Here is a 23,875-nt window from a genome sequence, read left to right as displayed (position 1 = left end):
AACAATATCTATTTCTGGTACTGTAACGATTTTCATTTGCTAATACAATATATTAATGTTAGTTTTAAATGTTACGCAAGTTCATTAAATGCGTATTAAAATAACATATTTGTATTTAAATAATATATATAAAAAACCAGCATAAGCATCTGGATATAAATATATGTAATTTTATTCATCGAAGTTTAGATTTTTTGCTGGTTTTACTACGTAATATGTGTACACTCGGAAATAAACTACAATTTTTATAATAAATCTATGTAAAATGATTATATTAATTAATATTTTATAATTGATACTAAAATTATTATTAAAATAATATTAAAATTACTCATTAGAGAAAAAGAGAGAGAGAAAGAGAGAGATAGAAATAGAAACAGAGATAGAGATTAAGAGATAGAGATAGATATAAAGATAGAGATAAAGATAGATAGATAGATATAGAGATAGAGATAGAGTTAGTGATAGAGATAGAGATAGATATAGAGATACATAGAAATAAATATAAATATGTAGATATAGAGATAGAGATAGAGAGAGGGATCTTTAATCTCAAATGGGTATTTGATATCATGCTGCCTAATATCGAGCTTGACCGAGGTTGAGATCAAACCCAGGACTACTTTATGCTAGCCCATAATCAAAAATACCATGTTTATGCTAATAAGTGTTTCAATTTTAATAGTTTTGTATCAGAATTTTTCCATTGAAGAGGAATCCATCACAAAGGATTTGTGCCTATTACCAATGTGCTATTTTGATTTCAAGATTTTCATTTTGTATGTTTCATTGATCGTGTTATATAATATCATTAAATATATGAAACTCTAAAACTTGATTATGTTGTACTTACAACAATCTATACTTTCATACGCACATTCCTCAGTGTATTACTAGCTACTAGATTTCATAAGATATTAAATTACTGCATTATTTCAATGTAAATTTTAATATATAGAAATTGCAACCGTCAGTAGTACATACAGATATATTTATATTCTTGCAATCGAATATATATGTTAACATTTTAGTTCATTACGGACTCTATGAGGTGGTTATTTTGCAAGACAAAATTATGGGTAAATTGACATATTTTGATTTGATTTAATAATAAAGGTATTTTGTTGCTCAACTGTACTCTAAATACATGCATAGAGATAATTATTTTATAAAAAAGCACGAGTGCTTCAACAAAAATTATTTTACAATAAAAGCGTTTTGTATTCTAATCACAAGTCGAATCATAAGCACTTACTAAACAATGTAGTATTAATAGTTTATGACACTAAATATACTACATATGTACTACATACATTTTATACTACTGCTATACCTATACTTGACAAATGCAATAAAATTATTTTATCGTTTTATAATTCTATTACAGTATTGTTTTCTTGAACAAAAGTGTTTACAAACATCATTGTCTGAGATTTCAACTCTGCAAAATCATTTATCTAGACATCACAGGTTACAGATTATATACATTGTAAAATAAGATGTAAATGATAGTGAAATAAAATTATAAATTATGTGATAGTGAGGTTTATACAAACTATGAAATTGCCATTTCATAAAATTTTGAGAACTATAACAAAGTCAAACAAAAAATTTAAAAATGTGGAGTCAATTTTCCTCATTTTTTAGTGCATGGATTACAAAATTTGATTAGTATTCTTATGGGCTGTAACTTCTAATTAAATGCCCAAAATTTGACCGAGAATTTAAAAATAATTTCAGAGAAAATTTCACAGAAAAATATAGAGCTAATAATGTTCCATGTTTGATTGTTGAAAAAGCAAGTTTCCAATTTAGTGTATTTATAATTTATTTAAGAAATTTGATCTACGTATAGCAAAAAAACAAATATGAATCACTATTAAAATTTTTCCTAGTATTGCATTCCATATATCATGTTGACACCTGTATGATGCACTTGCACTTGACTCGTAGATAATTTGATATGTGATATTTTTGATGAAACATTATCTACGTCAGGAATTATTTCGATAACAGATTTTATTATTAAGAATATTTTTGCAAAGTCAAAAAACTGAAAATAAATAACTATAAAAAAATCTCTATAATTAATAACAGTGTACTGTTATTAACTACATCAATGTTATACATATTGAAGAAAATATTAAATAAATAATTTATTGTATTATTACTCTATAAAGTGTTATTATTTAATTTGGCATGAATTGGGATAGGTCGGGAAACTAAAAAACTGTGTTTTTAATTTTTAAAGCGTAATTAAGTTAAATTAAGATATATCAAAAAAATCCTTTACCCAGCGCTTTATGATATTCTGATAAATATCAATGTTCATGAAATGATTAGTTTAAAGTTAATTAAATCAGTTTTAACGAAATATATTCGAGGCTTTCTGGATAGAGTCAATTTAATATAGTTACAATCAATAAATGCGTTGAATTTAATTAAATAGGTAACTTAATCGTTCGGGTCGACATATTAGCTTCACAAAATTAAGCAAAACGCAGGTAAATCGATTCTGTTTGATCTGATGTCTAATATGTAGAGACCTATAATACTAATTCAAATTGGGAGCTGGTAAAAAATTGTATAATTTTATAAAAATACTATGGAATTACTTTATTTATGCCTCTATCAAGGAATAAAAAAACACTAAATCAAAACGAGTGTAAGAATAACCTTTTAAGATCTAGGATATACTTGTATTTGTAATGGACACAAATCCTTTGTGATAGACTACTCTTCAATGAAAAATTCTAATACAAATATTAAAATTGAAACACTTATTTCAGTATAAACAGGGTATTTTTGATCTCTCTATCTCTATCTCTATCTCTTACTCTCTATCTCTATCTCTTACTCTCTCTATATCTCTCTATATATATCTCTCTCTTTCTCTCTATTAAGTAATTTTAATATTAAATTTAGTATCAATCAAAAAATATTAATTAATATAATTATTTTATATAAATTCATTATAATCATTTTAGTTTATTTTTTATATAAAAGGGAGAAACTATTTTTACTATTATACGCCTCGCTAATTTCTCTACATCTGATATTTATTTAGATATAAACTATGCAAATTAAAACAAAAATGTAAAGTAAGCAATTTAGAAAAATGGTCAGCTAATATAATTGATCAATTGATTACTTTTGTATGTAGAGAATATTAAGGTAATCTATATCATTTATATTTTCAGAACTTATGAAGAGTACTTCAACAATTACTTAGCATTTTCCAAGACTTGATAAGTATAATTGTTATATCCATATTAAGTCCCATATTTTTTGTTACAATAGAACACACAATTAAAAAAGCTTCAAAATTTAATTGTATATCAACTATTAAGTATGATGAAGAAATTAAAAGCTCTTTTTAATATATCTCTAAGTTTGTATGAAAATGTGCAAAAATTTAGAATAAAAAAAAACATGATTTATCGTAGCTATTGGATAGGACCAAAAATACACAAAATTAAATAAAAACTTTGTGCAATACTGTATTATCAGTTCTTAATAAAGATTTTGACAAAAGATAAATTATATTATTTTACAAATTCAATTAAGACATATTAATAATTGACCATCAAATATGTCACCATATGAACAAATCGGCAAATATTTTATTTTAATATTCACTTAGAAACTAATCCCAAAATATCACACAACTCGTTCGAGTTGACAAATATTGTAAGTCTAACACGAAAAAATAGATTAGCAACGTTTGCAAATCACACTAAATTTTATCTTAAATAAAAAGCAAATATTACAGAAGTGTGTCAAAAAGAAAAAGCTCATATTGGATTAACAACAAATTTAGAAAAAATAAATTGCGATATTAGTTAAGAGGACATTTGGAGGTGAGTTTGAGGTGATTCCAAAAATGAGATGGCCATTTAATTGTAAATAATGATCGAAGATATTACATAATTCATGTCATAATGAGTTTGGACGCAAATAATTTTTTGTGGTATAAAATAAATTATTGTTTGATTAAGTGCTGATATCACGATGGAATAATAGTTTATTAAGACGTGTCTTGGCAAAAATTCATTATTGTGAAGATGATTGGCAGATGGGTAAAAAATATGACAGCCATTGAGTTACATAAGGTGCTTATGGAAAACAAAGACATGGAATGACATGTGTGGATTCTTTTGTATTAGGAAAAACGATGGAGGTTTTTCTGATGATATGATAAATTATTATTTACGAAGCTTGTAAATAATTTTTCATTATAGATAATATGTTATTAAGCTGATATATAATTATTTATATATGGAATATTACTTTTACTCTTCCAATCGAAAAACAATGACAATCAAAATTACAAAGGCAATCAAAAGCAGTGGTTTACTGATAATAGACATTAGTGAACGTATAATAGAAATCATAGATTTGTTACACAAACCGATAAATATATATATATATATATATATATATATATATATATCATGTGTATCATATTTCCATTAAACAGTTAATATATCATAACACCTGACTCCAATATCTAAAATCCACATAATACGTCCTGTGATTCACGTACATTTTTTATCTTGAGTGGATCTTTCAAACCTTGACAAAAGTATTACTTTATTATTATTATCTAATTAAAAATAATTGTTTGTTAGTTATTTCTGAGAAATGATAATTTATCTTTATTTTCGTAATATATTTTAGCCCAAATGTTGTACGAGATTATTTGGAACAAAACGTGAGATAACAGAATTAATTTAGGCTTATAAAATTTTACTTTGGATATTGTACATGGAAAGTTACAGATTTGTTGTGAACTGGTCATTATTTTATTAACTGAAAAATTTTTGGTTTTAAATAAATATTACAATGATATTTATGTAATTTTATCTATTGAAAAAACTATCATGATAGTTTATAATTTTATTAAACAAAGCGCATTCTAGAATATTCAGAATTGTCCAGAAACAAGCATTTTAAATTTTGTTAAGATAATTAAAAATATTATTAAATTTTATTTGTATAATTTATAATGAAAAAGCCGGAAAGCATCAGTTGTATATAAATCAGAAATAAATCGCTCATAAATGTACTATTAATAATTATATTATTGTATTTGCAATAAAATCATTTGATTGCTATGATGTTACACGTTTATTTCTTGCAAAATTCGCAAAGATGTGCTATTTATATAACTGATTTCATAATAAAGCTAAAATAGTTATGTTATAACGAATGTTTACTTGAAACATACGAATAGATTTTATTTGAGTTTGCAAAGATATTGCTATTTATTTTTGATCGGGGATATAAAGTAAAAAAAGAGAGATGGGTTATAAAAAGTCAAGTTTAAATATTTTTTTAAGTCGAAGATTCACTAATTCAGATATGATTAAGAACTTATAATATAAATAAACTTATAATGCAAAGTTTATGCTCTTTTAATAAAAAAATTCTCATGACTATATATTTTAATTTATTTCTATACTGTTATCATCCAATTTGTTATTGATTGGCGCAAATTTGGGATAGAAAATCTGAATGAAAATTTTAAATCATATTTTTTTATAGACGACTAATTTTTACTAAATATTTGGGTCCGAATTTGTGACAAAATACCCTTAGATGATAAATATATAATTCAGTATAAATATGCCATGAAAATTAAATTAGTTCTAATAGGCAATGAGAAATAATTTAGACAATGAGAATTATTTAGTATGGAATTATGTATTATTTTGTATTATTACTATTAGTTATTAGACTATATAATAAAAATGCAATCGCTCCAATAAATTACTAGATTAATCACGAATTCTTCTTAAAATTTGTCTTGTTTAATAAAGAATAAATTTTTTATTAATCAAGTGCTTTATATTATCAATGTTGACAAAATTATTTAGAATTTCATTAAAAATAATAAGGCTCTTAAAGCAATTAATAGTAAATGATAGATGGGGGAATAAAGTAAAAAAAAATATAGAAATATGTTATATAAATTTACATTTAATATTTTTTTCAAAGTTGAAGATTTACTAATTCTGCTACGAAGTTCTTAACTTAATTATAATATGAATGCAAAGTTTATGCTATTTTTTTTAAGAATGATATAAAAATTCTTTTAAAAACACATTTAAATATTATGCATATGCAAATTCAGACTATGTAATTTACATATATATGTGTGGGTGATTTTTAGTTGATTTTTTTGATAAAAGCAAAAAAAATATAAGAAACTTTCGGAAAAATTTTCAGAAGATACAATCATAAAATTCAATGACAGTACATTTCATTCAACTACTGGAAGTCATTTACAAAAGTGTAACTCTATATAATGTTTAAATTGCTACAGACACTATATAATTAAATTAAATTAAATGAAGGCTCACCTTTAGCCCATCCAGTAACGACATTTCCCAAATAAGCCACCTTGAACTCGGGGTCAGGCGTGCTAATATCCAGACTGCTGCAGTGTTTCCTGACCAGGCGCCTAAGACCGCGTGTCACTGCGTTTACCGCCCTTCGGCCTGGACCAGCGCTCGCCTGCATGTGAGCATTGGTCCCAATAATCTCTGAACGAGTCATGAGGTCACTTGGCAATTTCACTTCTGTGTTTTCAATTGCACCAGTTTCACTATTCACATTTGAGTTATTTGTATTACCACAATCTAAACGCTCGAACGATTTAAATAATTCTGTCACTTTACGATCGCAACGACAACTTAATAATAACGCGTCTACGGACTTGGAACGCAATATCTGCGGACGCTTGAACTGAAAGCGACGCACTGTTTTGTTATTATTGTTGGTAATGCACTGTACTTGTTTTGTGGTGGACTGAGAATCCGTCTTGCCACCACTACCGAAACTTGTCTCCGTGTTGTCCGCTGAAAGCGAACGCTTCTTCGGTTCATCGGAGGTATTTTCGGGTTCATCTGACTTTTTGGATTCCTCATTGTTCTCGTCACACTCCAGCAAGTTCATCAAATCTATCCGAGGCGCCTTGGCCTCGAAGATTTTACCACATGAGTCTACCTCATCAACTGCCTTGTGCTCCATGCTGTCACGCAGCTGCTTGTTCGTTTCTTGTTCACCCATCTCAGAGCCCGTGAAGAATGAGACTACGATGGCATGACCTGTTCTAAAAAATATTCACCACTCTAAACAAAAATTGCAAATGTTGATCTAATCAATACACAAGTTGTCGCGAATTAACCGAGGCGCTAAATGCCGCACTCGGCGAAGATGTTCCGTCGCCAGGATCTCGATGAAAACTGTTCGGATCGTTCGGACGGATCGCGTAAATAAACACTTGTGATCGCCGATCCCCGCGCGCCCGCGCCAACGCCGTGCGATAAAACTTATGAATGGATCATGAGACAAGGAGACGCGACTCTGGACGAAGTGCCGCTGCCTGGTTGCTGCCTGGTTGCTGGTTGCTTACCTGTTATCGCCCGATGATTGTATCAATTGTAGAGATTGTTCGAATTAATATTGAATCACCGTATATGTCGCATGGTATTCCACTCTCTTTGTTACTTTGATCAGGCACAATGAAAACCAACGGAAATGTACTGCGCTTTGAGGTGGGTTCTCTATTTCCGCTACGATTCTTGTTTGACGTCGGTTACAGGCATCACATTCTGTGGACAAACACCAAATATATAACATCTGACATAACTGAAAGACAAATTTATTTTAAACATTTTTCCTTAAGGCAAATTGCATTAACTTCTTATTACGTACATGATCTGTTCAAAAAGTACCCGGAATTACTAATAATTAAATTTCGCGGGTCTGGAGTGTCTGATTGTCAAAATTTTTTTTTTTATTGTGTTGGTATACATGCCCCTAAAGTATGATGAAATTTTCAGCTATATTCACTGTTTACTTTGTCTGTGGTAGTCGCTAAGGTTCGACGTGTTTTTCTGAGCTCGGCGATTTTTATAATGGAAGAATTGAAAAAGTCAAAGAATTTGTATTAAATTTTGCGTAAAAAATGAAATAAAGTGTTGCAAAGTGCAAAAATTCACCAGATATGGCTCCGTGTGACTTTTTCCTATTCCCAAAGTTGAAGAGACCCATGAAAGGACGGCGGTTTTCCTCGATTGAAGAAAATCGCCGAGAGTGCTCAAGGACATATCAAAAAGTGAATATCAAGGGTGCTTCGAAAATTGGAAAAAACGCTGGCATAAGTGTATTATATCTGGGGGGGACTACTTTGAAGGGGACCACATTAATGTAGACGAATAAATAAATATTTTTTTTAAAAAACGAAAATTACGAAAACTTTTTGAACAGACCTCGTATACTTAATAAGAATTCAGATTTAGCTTTTTAGTTAAATTCTCAAATGTTCCAATTAATGTCTTCGAAGCATACTTACAATATCAGAAATTGTACAAATTAAAGTAATTTGTTTTACACAGTTCATTTTATCGATTTCGGGTTATAAAAACGTATTTAATTTATGTGTGGATGTCACCTGTAATCTGTAGAACTTACATATGCATAGATTTTGATTAGAATCGCTTAAATGCTCCACAAAATTCCAAACTTTGGACATTTTTTATATTTCAACCGCATACCGTAGTCCTATAATCTGTTAGTATATTTTGTATTTCAGACTGTTAAATCTATCGTATTTTAGTATGTTATTTCAGACTAGGTAATCTATCGTCATAAATAATATAATATTTTAGTCTATAATATTTTAGTATTTTATTTCAGACTATGGAATCTATTGTCATGAATAATAAATTATTTCAATTTATAATATTTCTGTATATTATTTCATACTATGAAATCTATCGTTTAATCAATATCATCAAATATGTACAATATTTAATTACCAAGAAACGTCCCGGCCAATCTTTACAAAGAACTAACAAACGCGATTTCCAACCAATATCTTTCGAACAGTTTTTGAATTTTAAAAATTGATTCAAGATTGTGAGCCAAAAGATGGACGAAAAATTTTGAACATTGAAACAAAACATTTATCTGCTAATTACAAAAAAAATGGCTAGGCAGATCGTAGCACATAAACGATAGTTTTTATAGAGTTACATCGAATTTCTCTTAAATTTTTTAAATTGGTCCAGTCGTTTTAGAGAAAACGTCGACGAAAAGTCAGAAATCCACTCACATGAACACACACATATATATTTGTTTAAATTTGGTCTCATTTGATTCAGAATGACTTGAAACGTCGAGAAAAAAAAATGAAATTAACAAATCGGATTTATGTATATTATTTAGTTACTAAATAATATACAAACAAAATACGATTTTGAGTATAATTAATTACTATAGGTACTTCAATATAGTACTGATACATTATTTCAATATAACATTAATAAAACAATGTCATCTTCATTATCATATTTAAGAAAACGAGATATATTGTTTGCTACATAGAAAGAAAACGCAACCTGTTTTTGTCATTTTTTTATTCTAATTGTATCCCATATATTTACACATGACAACGACGCAAACGCGTAAATATTATAACAATTAACAATAATAACAACAAAATATTTTTATAACAATGCGTAATGTCCAAAATAAAAACAATGTATTGACATGAAGTGCATATGATTAACTCGATTAGTTTGCAAGGTTAATAATTGATAATGGTAGAAGAAATATATATATATATATATATATATATATATATACATATCTTATACTCGTATATAAAATCTCCTGTAATGGGGTATGAAAGGATAATCCTCCTAAACAATTATTCGGATTTTGATAAATCTTTCAGAAGTTTGTTAAGAATTTTTTTTAGGATTTCTTTAATTATAGAAATGTAGTAAGATTGTAGAAATAGCTAGAAAAAATTTCAAAAAAACTCTTATCATTGATTGACATTGAAAATATTTGAGGCATTGTTTGACATTAAAATCAAATGAAAACTGTCATTTGCCATTTCTATTCAATTATGAGCTAAGACAATATTAAAATATAATATATTCATGATTATGAATAAGAAAAATGTAATGTCTGCATTATTATTGCCAAAAAGCAGCTGAGATATGCCAAAAATTAAAATAACATAAGATACAAATTTTTAACTAATTGGTAAATTTAAATAATTGGTAGACATTGTTAAAGGACAACGTGTCGGGTCATCTAGTATATATATATTTATATATATGTATAAGCCTGTCTATGTTAATTTCTTGCAAACCAATAAAGTAAGTCAAAGTATGGTACGCTATGTGGTTTTCTCTATAAACAATTAATGCAAAAACTTGCAAAACGATGTGTTTGTAGTAATCAATGAATGCACTTGCGATTATACAATATGTTTTCACGCCCATGTATGTCAGTTATTGCGTCTGCCTATTGTTTATATGCCGATGTAGCATAATTAGAGAGATATCAATGCAAAACTAGTAAATCTGAGGCTCCTTCATGCGTTGAATGAATTAGAACAGAGATTTATATCATCAGTTGAATCATGAGACATGATATAAATTATATTTATAAAGTAATAAAATGTATACCAATTTATAAAGTTTTTAAAACGTACGGTAGGGCGGGGAAGAAAAATGTATATTATTCACGTGTGAACGTCAACTGTAACCAATAGCTACCTACGAAATAAGGCAAAAATTCTGATCAGAATCGCTGAAGTGCAGGGTGCAATTCCAAACTTTGGAGATTTTTTATAATTCAATCGAAGGGCTTATGATATTATTATTAATGTTAGTGATGCCAGCCCGTTGTTTTGGACAAAGGTCTAATTTGATTTTAAATAATTATATTGTGAAACCCAGACCAATTACACATATCAAACAAACCACTATCAGACTATGTTTAGTAAAACTCCTAGCTAATTCATCATTGTAGAAACTTGTTTTTTTGCTGAAATGTGGTTTATTGTAGATTTGTGCTTGTTTTTCAAAAATTTGTCACCTGCTCCGTTCTACCTCATAGGCGGGGTGAAATGAAACAGATAGGAGACAAACAAATCCAATGCAGTATGTTAAATTTTAAGGAAATTTACGAAATAATAAGAAATAAGAGATATAACACTGTGTATAACCTTGATCTGATAATTTGTCAAAAATATTCATTAGCAGAGTTGGAATAACTATTTATTTAACTAGTCTCATATGTTGTTGCTTTTTTTTAACTTAATTTACTTTTTTATTTACTATTGTTTATTGACTATACTTTTGACATGAAAAACTTTAAGATGTTTTTTTTTACACCACATGATTTGAGCTTCTATAGAGACTATATGTAATAAGTGTTGGATCGAACTTAAAATTAACAATATACTTGATAATATAATTAATTAAATTAACTTAAACTTAAACAAATATACCAATCGAAAAGTTCACTTTTAACTTATTATTGACATTAAAATTTACATTTTATTATAGAAAGATATTAATTAAAAACTATAAAAATAAAATATAATGAATAAAATATGAAATGATATGGAATAAAAATGCGCAATTTAACATACTTTCGGTATTCATTCCGTTTAACACTCCATTAATTTTTATTCATTATATATCTATCAATTTTTATCGATATTTCTAAGAGTCATGTACGCTATTAAATAGTTTCCAATAAAATAACTAAACCCATTTTATACATAAATAAATACGATATGACCGACATTTATAATAGTTGTGATTTATTAACAATTTGATACGCAAACTCTTAATTCCGAGTACCTTTTATATTTTTAATGTCTTTATTTTTAAAGAATTCTCTTCTATGTAATTATTCAGCGTAAATAATTTTGTTGAATTTAGATTAGCACAGTTTCTGGTGCTTTTGAGTCATCATAATAAACTGACATTGATGTCAAATGATGAAAAGATAATATAAAGGAGCGTAAGAATGCTTGATGGGCTTGAAAGAATGGCTCCAAGAAACTTTGCGAGGAAAAGTTCACAGTTACATGACCATGACCAAGAAACAAACTATTGTTATTCTAGTGACATAATATTGTAAATGAATATATATATATATATATATATATATATATATATATATTCTCTGGATTAGTTGTAAGAATATCAATTCTGATATAAAGCAGAAATTTAAACATTCTTTTACAGGTAGTGTTTCTATCCAAGATCAAACGTCAAAAATATCTAAAATAAATAATTTGTCTAACAAATGTACTGAATTTTTCCGATGTTTATCAAACCATGGAACATTTTCGCAAAAACAGTGCCAGCAGCATTTAATTAGTAATACGAATCAGATATCCAATTAGAGAACACGTGCGAAATAAATTTGATTGGGTGTATATCCGATCATTTTACACCTGGGAAGATAATATTTATACCGATCGACAAAATGAAACAATAATTGTAATTGAAATTGCTTAAATATATCTAATAATATAATATGGCTCTAATTAACTAAAATTTGTTGGTAAAACACTATTAACAATTAATCATTTCAATCTCAACATTTTTCTCTCTCGGACGATCTGAAAAATTACTTAAAACTATTTTTTTTATTCATTTCGATTATCTGCATATATCAGGAAGTTTATGCAACTTTTTTTAATGTACTAACTAAGTGTAACTTAATTAAAAAAAGAGTGCCCGTAAGGTTCACACTCACGTTCACAAGCAATGATGAGACGAATCATTGGCACTCGACTGTTATTTTATCTTATCTGCCGTAACGCACTTCCGTTGCATTTGTACGGATTTCCACCCTAGTTGCGCCTAAAGAAGTGTAACTTCAATAATTTTAATATCGGTAACTTTTTCTTGGTAACGAAATATATACATAATATAGTTGTCCCCTATGAACATTTGAAATACTTCCTTAATACAAAATTCAATTGGAATCAAATTGGAATATACTACTTTATAGATCACTATAAATATCGAATTATAGAAGAGAATTTGCCAAAAACACATAACTGATTTATAAAAGTAATTTATATTAAATAAATAAATTGCTTAGATTTATTTCAGCTACTAAAGATGTATTTAAAATAACTTTAAGGGTATTTACATGTAGTTTTTGCTAACGGCCAAATCGGTCAGAGGATTTCTTTGTAGTTGCTTATTGAAAAAAAAAAAGATGTTTTTGATAAAACTTTGTATATTGATACATCTCATTATGCTAAAAAATTATAGGCTACAAAAAGTGGTTTGGAATAATAGGATAAAAATTTACCATGACAATTTCAATTGTTCATTATTTGAATTCTTCTTGAATAAGTCAATCATTTATAAGTGTGTGCAATTTTCCTTAAGGCTATTCATAGCTAGTAATTAATAATTTCAATTTCGTACGTTAACTTTCTCTAAGTTGTAAAAATTTACTACAAACACAATATTACATACTTGTGTATAAAAAAATCTGTCTAGACGCAAATATGTACTATTTCAAAGATCGCTAAATATTCTTTTATGAGAATAAAATTTCCTAGAAATAATTTATGCTTTATAAAATTAGTAGATTACATTGATCAGTTGTTTAGATTTACTGTGGCTTCTTAAGATGTATGACTCAAAATAAGTTTAAAGCGAGTTACAATTTGATATTATCAAAGTTAGCTAATTATTCACAGAAAAATTAAACATAATTAAAAGCACGTGTTAGTAATTTTTCCTGTTTATAAAACTGACGCGATGCATGGTTCCATTATATAACAAGAAACTGTTTGAGCAATTACAATAGCCAAGAACAATGGGCAATGGTCACGTATTTGGTAATATATTTGATGTAATGTCTTGATGGTTTGTTGTAAAATTTATTATTATTATCCATTAAAATTTAAAACTATCGTAAAATTTAAAACTTCAGTATCGTCATGAAGCATGCTGATAAGAGACAATATTACGCCAAATTCGTAGAAAACTGATTCGTAATTTATAAAATTTTGAGGTTCTAATCTAACTTACTTTTATATTTATATTTATATTTCAACCTACATTTCAACCTTAAAGTTTTAATGCAAATTACTTTGCATAAGATGAAAATAAACATTTTATTTAAATCTCCTATTACACTTTGTCATGAAATATTATAAGTGAAACTTTCTTCACAGAGTATTAAAATAATCGTTAATCCTGAGAAATTAATTTCTCGGTGTTAATTGTTTGTTTTGTCCACAAAGCCTGAATGTTGCTTTGAATGCATCTGAAATGCGTGTTGTTCCCAAAACGATAAAAAATTAATTTTGCGCTTTCACCGGCTTTATATCATAATTATTCTTTTAAACATAATGTAGCATTCTCATTAACAAATTGAAAACAATTCACGCCGGGTAATAAATGTGAGAAATCGAGACGATTTGCTATTGAAATCAGATTGTGGATAAACAAGAAGAGAATAATTAACAGTTCAGTTATTGTCGCTTTGTTAATTGATTCGATAATGATATTATTTGAATATTTATTGAACACTAGCTGAAATATTTATAAAAAATATAAAAAACTTGGATGCATACAAATTTTTTGTTATTTCTTCATATAAAATTGTACCCAATTTATTATTGTTAATTTAAATAGGAGATTCATCTCTAGATCCAAATGTCTCGTGGTAAGTTTAGAATAATATTGAATATCATCAACTAAAATATATAGCATAATATATAAAAAAACTGAGACCTATATGATTGTACGTTGAGACATTTAAAATTTATAAATGAAATAAACTTTTTATTTTATCAGATGTGCAGTGTATATTCGTTTATCCAGATGTATCAACCATTTGAAGCATTTAGAAATCAAATTTTACATACTTAGTGTGTAATATTTTTTCTTAAATACTACTGATGTTTTTAACTAAATAAATGATGTACAAATAATTAAATATGTGATTAATATTTGTGATTATTTAAAAAAAATAATCCTAAATATTAATAATAATTAACACAGTATATTTATTTCCAGATCCAGATGTCTGCTAAAACGTCTAAAACAAGGTCATTATTACTTAAGATACCATAATAATGAAAAAAATCTTGGACACATACATAATTGCATATGTATGCATTTTTTGTTATTTTTGCATCTTTTGTTATTTTGTTTGGTAAAAATTTGTATAATGAATATTATTGTTGATTAATATATCCCTGGATTCAGATGACGTAGAACATTTAAAATGACATACAATGTTTTGGTTTATTATTATTCCTAAAATCATCACAATAGCATAAAAAACTTTGAAAACATTGAAATTGAACATTTGTACATTTTAACATATTTTTATTATTTTTGGACTTTTAATTTCGTATTTCGAGTTTAGATTTACTTAGCTACTTAATGTGTATAATACAAGAAACTTATAAGGCATGTTAAATTTTGATATTTTTAAAGTTAGGTAAATACTCACAAAAAATTAAACATATCTAAAAGCTCGTCTTAGTAATTTTTCCTGTGTACATATTAACATATTTTTATTATTTTTGGATTTTATATTTGATATATAATTCTCTTTTAAATATTAATGTTAGCTGCTATTCTATTATTTTTGATATGAAATAAATAATAGAATAAAATATTCACAATAATATAAGGCAAACTCGAGCCCAAACATAGTTGTACATTTTCATATATTTTGGATTTTATGTCCAATATAAAATTTTATCCTATATATTTAATAAAATAGTACATTCATCCACAGATCCAATATCTGGTGGAACGTCCAACATCTGAAGTGAAATCTATCATACATATCATACTGCTTGATACCGACCGAGGTTCCGATGAAACCAGAGTCTACGAATTAACATCTCAACGTTTACTCTCGCAGATTTGAATGCTTACATAAAAAACAACATATAAATGATATATATGTATCATATTAAAAATAACTCAAAATCTATTTATATCCCCCTGCGTAGGCTATTTCGAAACGAGACAAAAATCAGAAATAAAGCAAAATCATTAGTCCGAAAAGATACTGAACCGACGACAGTGATTCTCTCAAAGATTACCAACAAATGTGTTATTACAATATGATGTCTTGAAATAGGTTTACTGGCGTATTTTTGTTTGCTGTTTTTATCTCATCGCCGTGCTTGATATATGACGTCAGAAGAAGCCAGGTTTTAGCAAAAAAAAAATCGGTACACAGAAAGACAGCAAACAAGTTCTGCTCCTGAGGCGTGCAAACGGTCACGTCGCTCCATAAACAATTTTTTTGTCAGGGATGATACAATTAAAAAAAACATCAAAATAAACAGGTGTATATGTTAAATTATAAGATCATTTAGTAATTGTTTCAATATCATTCTATATGGCTTGTTTAGAAGACTACGCAGTATAGTAGTTTTGGACTTCATATCTTTTAGGCAGCAATACCTTTGACCTGACGTGACCTGGTATCATACTTATTCATATCGAGCTGACCAAGATTGGATTTAATATGATTCTAAAAATTGCTAGCCCACTTCGCTTCATTGATTGGTGTATGTATGTACAGTAAAACCCTATAGTAAGATCATTTCTAAGGAATAGACCAAAAACCCAAAAAGCGTATTAAGCGGAACGGCAACAATATGTTTTAAAAAGCAGTTATGCCAACAACTATATTAAGCATAATATTTGAGTTGAGGCTACTGGAGTTTTTATTAAAATTGTTGTCCTCCCCTGGTACCTGTAATCACCTCTACTCATTCTTATTATGCGTAGCAAGACAAAAAAAATATTGAAATATTCTCTTGAACAATATCCATCGTTATTATTTTTATTATTTTTCCTAAAAAAGCACCACACATGTATATTTATAAATATTAGGACATAATGACAGTAAATGATTCTTGGAAAACATTTACCTGCAAAAGAACTTCATCTATATGCTTAAATTATGTAAAAAGCACATTTTTGTATTCACTATATTTTTGTACGTGTGGTAGATAAATCATTTTGCAGTCATTTAGTTAATAATTAACATTCATTGTGATTAATATTTATTTATGTATCGTTGAAAATGCACTTAGTAATGGAGTGTCATTGTTTTCCCAATTATTTGTTAAACATATTCTATGATTGAAGATAATTGTATATACACGAATAATTGCTCTATGTAGTAATCAATTTTGCTCATGCCACGATTATATATATATATATATATATATATATATATATATATATAATTGACAATATTATTTATGACTATTCTTCTGAATAATTTTTTTTTTCAAAAAAAAATCTTGATTTAATTTTTCATTTATCAATATTTTTAAAATCAAATTATCAATTACATATAGATTTTCGTAAATGTTAAATACAATTTTCGGATATTATTTATTTTACATTTTCACATTTCAAAAGGAACTCCAAGGTTCCTCCGAAAATGAGAATACCATCATATCCCCGAAACGTAGCACATGTTCATAATGCTATAAGAGATTTTTTTCCGAAAAAAAATGAAGCATTTGATTTAGAAAAAGATATATATTTATATATTATTATATATATTTATATATTTATATACGTGATTTAAATACGAGATCCATATTTATATATGGAGGCAATATTGGTAATGAACACCCAAGATTCAATATTGGCGCCACAATGCGCCTTCTCCTCTATCCGCGATTCATTACTACTGGAGAAAATGTTCTCTATTTTTCATGAATATAGTGTTTTTAAAATATAGCAATCGTGACTTTCCAAAATTTAAAAAACTTCAGAAACGATTAAAATGAATTTCCATTTCTATTACAGGATAAATAACAATCAATGTCATAGTAACGCATTTTCCATCCGATTATTATCGAATATATTCATTTAAGTATCTTAATTAAAACTCTATGATTATAATAATAAATCTTGGTGCGCAGAATCAATTACATGCATTAAGCATCCAGTTAAAGAATGTCGCTAGGAAGAAAAACTGACTTGGTAGCTAATCTGTTTAGTTGTACGAAGACTCTTCTTACTTCGCATTTGTTGAATGTTGTCCAGTATGCAAATAAAGTAATTACTTGTATTTTTTGTGTACCTACAAGACTACCGCATTGGCTTTATGATGTTGACGGAATAATTAAATGATTAAAAACTCGTGATGTATATCAAATTGTAAAACACTAATATTTTGCGCGCGATAAACTGAATCTACGATTTAAATGATATACAGAAAAAAATTATTTTTGATTTCTGAACTTAACAATACGGTAAAACTGTATGTATGTGTAACATTTGTAATTAACTATTATAATAATGATTATCGTCAAAATTCTCATTGCTCTCTAGAATACAACCACGAATCGAATTTTTCTGATAGTCTAATTTTGCAGCAAACGTCGTCTAGAATGAACATCATTTATATTAAATTCCATTCATATATTAATTTGATTTCAAAATTTTCAAATTAAATACTTTTTACCATTTTTATTAAGAGTATTTTCTACTAACTTCTACTTCCTCTTAACAGTAGTTCCTGCTAACTTATCCTTTTACTAACAGTTTTAAAGTATTTCTGTCAATTGGGTTTATTGTACTGCCTTAATAATTTAGGTGTTTATACACTGAAGAAGAGTTGAATTTGGAATCGAAACGTGTCGAAGCGCATTGCAAACAATTTTTGTTTAAAAAAAGAATTTTTAATAATTATTTGGATGGATGCTCGCCTGTTTATAAGTAAAAAAAGTCAAAAAGCTCCTATGTTTATATGTATGTATGTAAGAATATATATATATATATATATATATATATATATATATATATATATATATATGTATGTAAGAATATATATATATATATATATATATATATATATATATGTGTGTATGTGTGTGTGTGTATTTATGTGTGTGTACGGTATACAAAGTTCTAAAAAATATAATAAATGAATTACCATTACTAATATCAAACTACATACATACAACTTGCAAAAAGATATATTACATAGCAAAGTCAAGAGATACATTGTACAAACATAGTAGGTACATATATTAACATGTTATTACCTTTCGATAATACTTAAAGACAAATAAAAGCAATAAAGTGCATTTCTTCATATAGATAACAACTATGTATAAGTATGTATATACATAAATAAAACTACTTTATATTGGACGATAATGAGAATTAGCAAAAATTGTCATTGTAAATATTTGCGGATACAATTTAAATTAATTTAAAATATGTTATCTCGTAATTTTAAAAATAATTATTGATAAATATTGAAATATAATCAATTAAATGTACTTGATTTGCATAATTAATACGACTAGACTAGATTAATAAATAAATATGCTATTATTCTTAAGGATTTTGCAAATGTTGCAGAAAGTTCTATTAATCTTCAACAATTAATTTTTAATTTGAGCCACTTGCACTACAAAGTAAATGATTAATATTTTCAATTATTACTCATTAAGGGAAAAATCATTAAGAGTGTAATTGCAATTTAAACTGCAGACAAAATAAAGGTAGATTTGAAAAAATGCATTATTTTTTACGTTATTTTAAAAAAAATCTACTATTAAATGAATGCGAGTTTACTTCCAAAAATATATTTTATTTGTTTAAAAGATTCAGTGAGATCCGAATTAAGGTAAAATGAACCAAAAAAGTGTTAAAAATTATTGATGTGATAAAACTAGTTGCAAATGGCATTTTGCCTTGTGGAATGCTGCAAGAAATTCCCGATAAGAGTAAATAATCGATTTATTCATATTTTTTCGTTTATACATCTATGATCTACCTGCCCAACTGTTTACCTGTCTACCAGTGCACGTGTTTACCTGCCTACCTGTCGACTTTTTCACCAACCTATCTATCTACCTAGAAGCTACCTAAATATAATATAGAGGACCCTCAGAACTATCACAACTTTATATGAACAGAAGGGTAGAATCACTTATTGAATTGATTCTCTAACTAACAATGTAATATTTATCAGATTAATTTATATGTGTGATTAAAAGTGTGTGTGTATGTGTGCGAGTGAATGACATAAGCCAAATAGCTCATAGAATTGCCCTATATTCTGATCGATATTGAAAATAAAATAAAAAAAATATAAAAAAATCTGTCTACGTACCTAGACAGGTAGCACGGATATCAAAAATTGTATCTACACAAAAAGCATATCACACACACATTCACTTGTCTAAGATATGCGAAAATGCTCAGGAACTCTTGAAACGTAAAGATATGCAAAAATTTACATTTTCGATTTTTGCATGATTACTGTTAGGGAAAACGTCCCTGTGGAATGTTAAAAATATAATTTACATTTGGCTTTAAAAAGAGAAGTCTATGGTACGAGATGTAAAATATAGATCAAATAGTCTTTTATTATTATTCAAGAAACGAGTATTTATCATTAACAAATGACATCGTTAACACCTCATTGTGTACGACGTGCCAATAAAAATATTGATCACAACAAAAACCGTGTTATTTTCAAGACGAATGCGAGAAACGAGATTTAATACGCGCTCAACATATTATCTCTACGATATCCTTTTATAATCTTAAACACATGCTTTGAACGTCCGCTAGTTTATCATAAACAAAACAAAATCAACAAGTGTAGAGTGTATTAAAACATGAAAATTATAATCCATATTAACATAGTTGATCGAGGTTCTAGACTTCTAGAGGTTCTTCTATGCGGTGCGATTGCCCATAGCAGCGATCGGCAATCGTAGTGGGTTGGCGTGCCAATAGTAAATCTAGGCAACGAGATTGTTCGGAAATATGGTAAAATGTTGGCATACCAAAAATGGGAGAAGTTGGATGTAAACATCTATCAGATCATCTATTGAGGGTTTGTGGTTTAGTTATTTCATATGGAGATTTTAGGAGAGAAAGCAATACAGAATACAGAAATAAATATTGAAGTCTAACCAGGATTTCAATATAACTGGAACTGGAATAGAATTAAATATTATTAACTTCCCGTAGGGTAAGTTATAGTAATAAGCCGAAAATCGAAAATGAAATTTTTTGCATATCTTCACGTTTCAGAGGTTTCTGAACATTTTGGCATATCTCAGAAAAAATTGATGTATGTGTGGAGACAATTTTTCGTCGACGATTTCGGACGTTTGGATAAACCGATTTGAGAAATTCAAAAAGCAATCGATTCCTATTGATAGGGAGATGTGCTGATTAGTTTTTGGCAAAAGCAGGTCCAGATACGGAGCAGAGAGTGTCAAAAATAGAAACCAAGTTTTTGAAAGAGCGTAGCATCCGATTTGAATGATCCAAAAAACATTCTGCTGGTGTTGGCAAAACAATTATTTTTGGAAAAAAACTGATTTTTTCTTTCAACTTTTTTGTATATCAAAGTTAATTATAAAATTTTAAAATAAATGGTTTTAAAATGGGGAAAATATCTATATGAAAACTTTTAAAACAAATATGTACTAGTATTTTTTGAGAAAAAGTTGAATAACAACTATCTGATGATCTATTGATGCTTTATGCCAAGGTTATACAATAGTGATTTTTCAAAATAGAAAACATTGTATAATATGAAAACAAATAGAAATGCCTAATCAAGATTTTACTAGTTGGAAGAATATCTATTTGAAGCATTTAAGCAACTAATGCTATCAGTTTTAAGAAAAATGTTGAAAGTAATCATCTATGGTATGATTTATTAAGAATTTAAGATAGAATCTTCTGATAAACATATTCTGTAGATAGATAGTATGAAAATAAATAGAAGTTCCTAATAAGACTTTTCAGAAACTAAAATTTGGAGCGAATTGATTTAATGAAATAAATGCATAATGTTTTCCTACAAGGTTGATTGGGAAATTAAGAAACATGGATAAATATATGGAAAGTAGTTTTGAAATAAAGTTATTATTTTTATAATATTTATAAAATAAAGTTATATTTGGATAATGATTATAAGTTATGAAAATAAAGTAAGCATAACTGTTTTTAAAAGTAGAATGGAGTATATTAATCTTCTACAAAATGAATAAAAGCATCACTAATACAATAACTTATTAAATTCTCATCGTTACCTATCTATGCTAAAATAAATACTAGTAAATATTAATAACAAAAATCTACACAGAACAAACAGATCGAGATCTTTCATAATGATCACAAAAATTCATATAGGCAGTGTTAAAATTCTTTAAAAAAAATTGCACAATGCTGTAAAAGTCTTTCATAATAATCACAAAAATTGATATAGACAGTGTTATAACACTTAAAGAATTGCACAATGCTGCAGAAGTCTTTTTGTTTGAGCTTTTATGAATGAAATTTCTGGAAATTTATATGAAAATATGCTTTTCTGAATTACGAAATATAATAGCGTCAATTTAATTACATTTGAATATTAAAAGTTGTAGTTAAATTTTCGATTTTATAAAAAAATGTAATATAAGATACGTAGAATAGAATTATGACTCTATTGTAATGTGAGGCCGAAAAAATATGATGGTAATAATAATTGGAGGATATTTGTGAAGTTATCAATTATATAAATTATTTACTGGAAAATTGTAAAATAATTTTAGTAGTATTAAATATGAATTTAAATTTACTAAAGAAGTTATAAAGATCACAAAGTTGTCAGAAACGTTGGGGCTGGAATAAATGAAGAAGATGGATTTAGAAGAAAGAAGAATGAGTTAAAAATGAAGATATTGTAAACGAATTAATAGAAGAAGTATTTGATGTAAAATAATGCCTTAACTTAGAATTTGGAATATTGAGTGAATGAAGAAAATGAATTAAAAAAAAAAAGATTTTTTTAACTTTTTAAGTCGAAGGTTGGTCAATTTCCTCTATAATTTCCTATAGTTTTCTATCCCTGTCCCATAGCCACCTCGGTAGTTAGACATGGATTCCACTTTAATACTGTTGTATAAGATCGGCCTTTTTTCAGACCTCACGCAGGCAGACGCAATGAAGCGTCCAACGGACGTTATAAAACTAATAAAATAAGGTGATATTATGTAATTAAGCGCAATGACACAAGACTTGGCCGGTTGGGAGGATGCCACGGACGCGTGCTTCGCCTTGCCCGCGCTATTAATATCGAATCAACCAGATTCGTATGAACAATCGCGGTGAATGACAAAAGGCAAAACGTGTCATCTCGTATGGGATTATAAGTTGAAAAGAACAAGTATCGCAATCAGAGACTAAACACTGAAATTAAAAGATACTGGGAAAAATGAATCAGAAGCATAGAATCTACACTGCGTGGACTGCTAGTCCTCTTATGTTTTCCATTTTATAAAGTGTCAAAAGATAGAAGAGGGCTGTGATGTCACTTAGGGAACGAGCGTTGCCGACAACCGTGGAACATTACCGAATGAGTTTTATTCGTGTTACACTACATGAACTGATTTTTTCTTCACAACTACTTAACAAATTCAAGCATAAGATTTAATTTTAGGTTAAGGGGCACAACTAGTGTAACCGCCTAAAAAAAGGTGATTTTTGAGAATTTATATTAGAAAAACTATTTTATCAATCATTTCAAAATTTTAGGAATATATTTATACATGTTTTAAAAATACATAGTAAGAAAAAAATTAAATATTTTTTAAGTTCTAATCTTAATCTCCAACGGCGTGGATGAAATTAAAAAAAAATTCTTGTTAAACTAGATAATATTGTCTGTAAAATGAACTACGATAAAGAAAAAAAATCAAAAATTGACAAAATAACGGCGTTTTTTAAAAAAAAGTCGAATTTTACATATAATTTTAGTTGTTTTTGGACTGCCAAAATTCGATTTTTGATCCGATCAAAAAATCGATAGTTCATTTTACGGACTACTATATAAAGCTGATTGAGTTCAGGGTCTGAACATAACTTGAATGAAATTAAGGATTAAGAAATAAGGTATAACTAAAAAAATGATGATGAACCATGTGTTGCTAGAATTATAATAAATTCTAATAAAGACTACAAACTATATCATATAGTACCATGATGTAGTTCTAACTTTT

General features: G+C 27.6%; 1 protein-coding gene across 1 annotated transcript in view; it reads right to left on the bottom strand.

The window, feature by feature from the left end:
• The window catches only part of LOC113370552, a 368,301-nt gene that overhangs the window by 29,087 nt on the left and 315,339 nt on the right, over positions 1 to 23,875 (bottom strand). Inside the window, exon 4 of the mRNA XM_026611235.1 lies at positions 6,366 to 7,619. Coding sequence (XP_026467020.1) covers positions 6,366 to 7,074 — 709 coding nt within the window. The 5' untranslated portion in view covers positions 7,075 to 7,619. The remainder of the gene's footprint in view (positions 1 to 6,365; positions 7,620 to 23,875) is intronic.

Source organism: Ctenocephalides felis, unplaced genomic scaffold (genome assembly GCF_003426905.1).
Source record: "Ctenocephalides felis isolate EL2017-DRISC unplaced genomic scaffold, ASM342690v1 CF-g0.4_SCAFFOLD_01492, whole genome shotgun sequence".
In the NCBI taxonomy this organism is placed as follows: domain Eukaryota; kingdom Metazoa; phylum Arthropoda; class Insecta; order Siphonaptera; family Pulicidae; genus Ctenocephalides; species Ctenocephalides felis.
The sequence above is the reverse complement of the archived record's forward strand: the minus strand, read 5'-3'. Positions and strand labels throughout refer to the sequence as shown.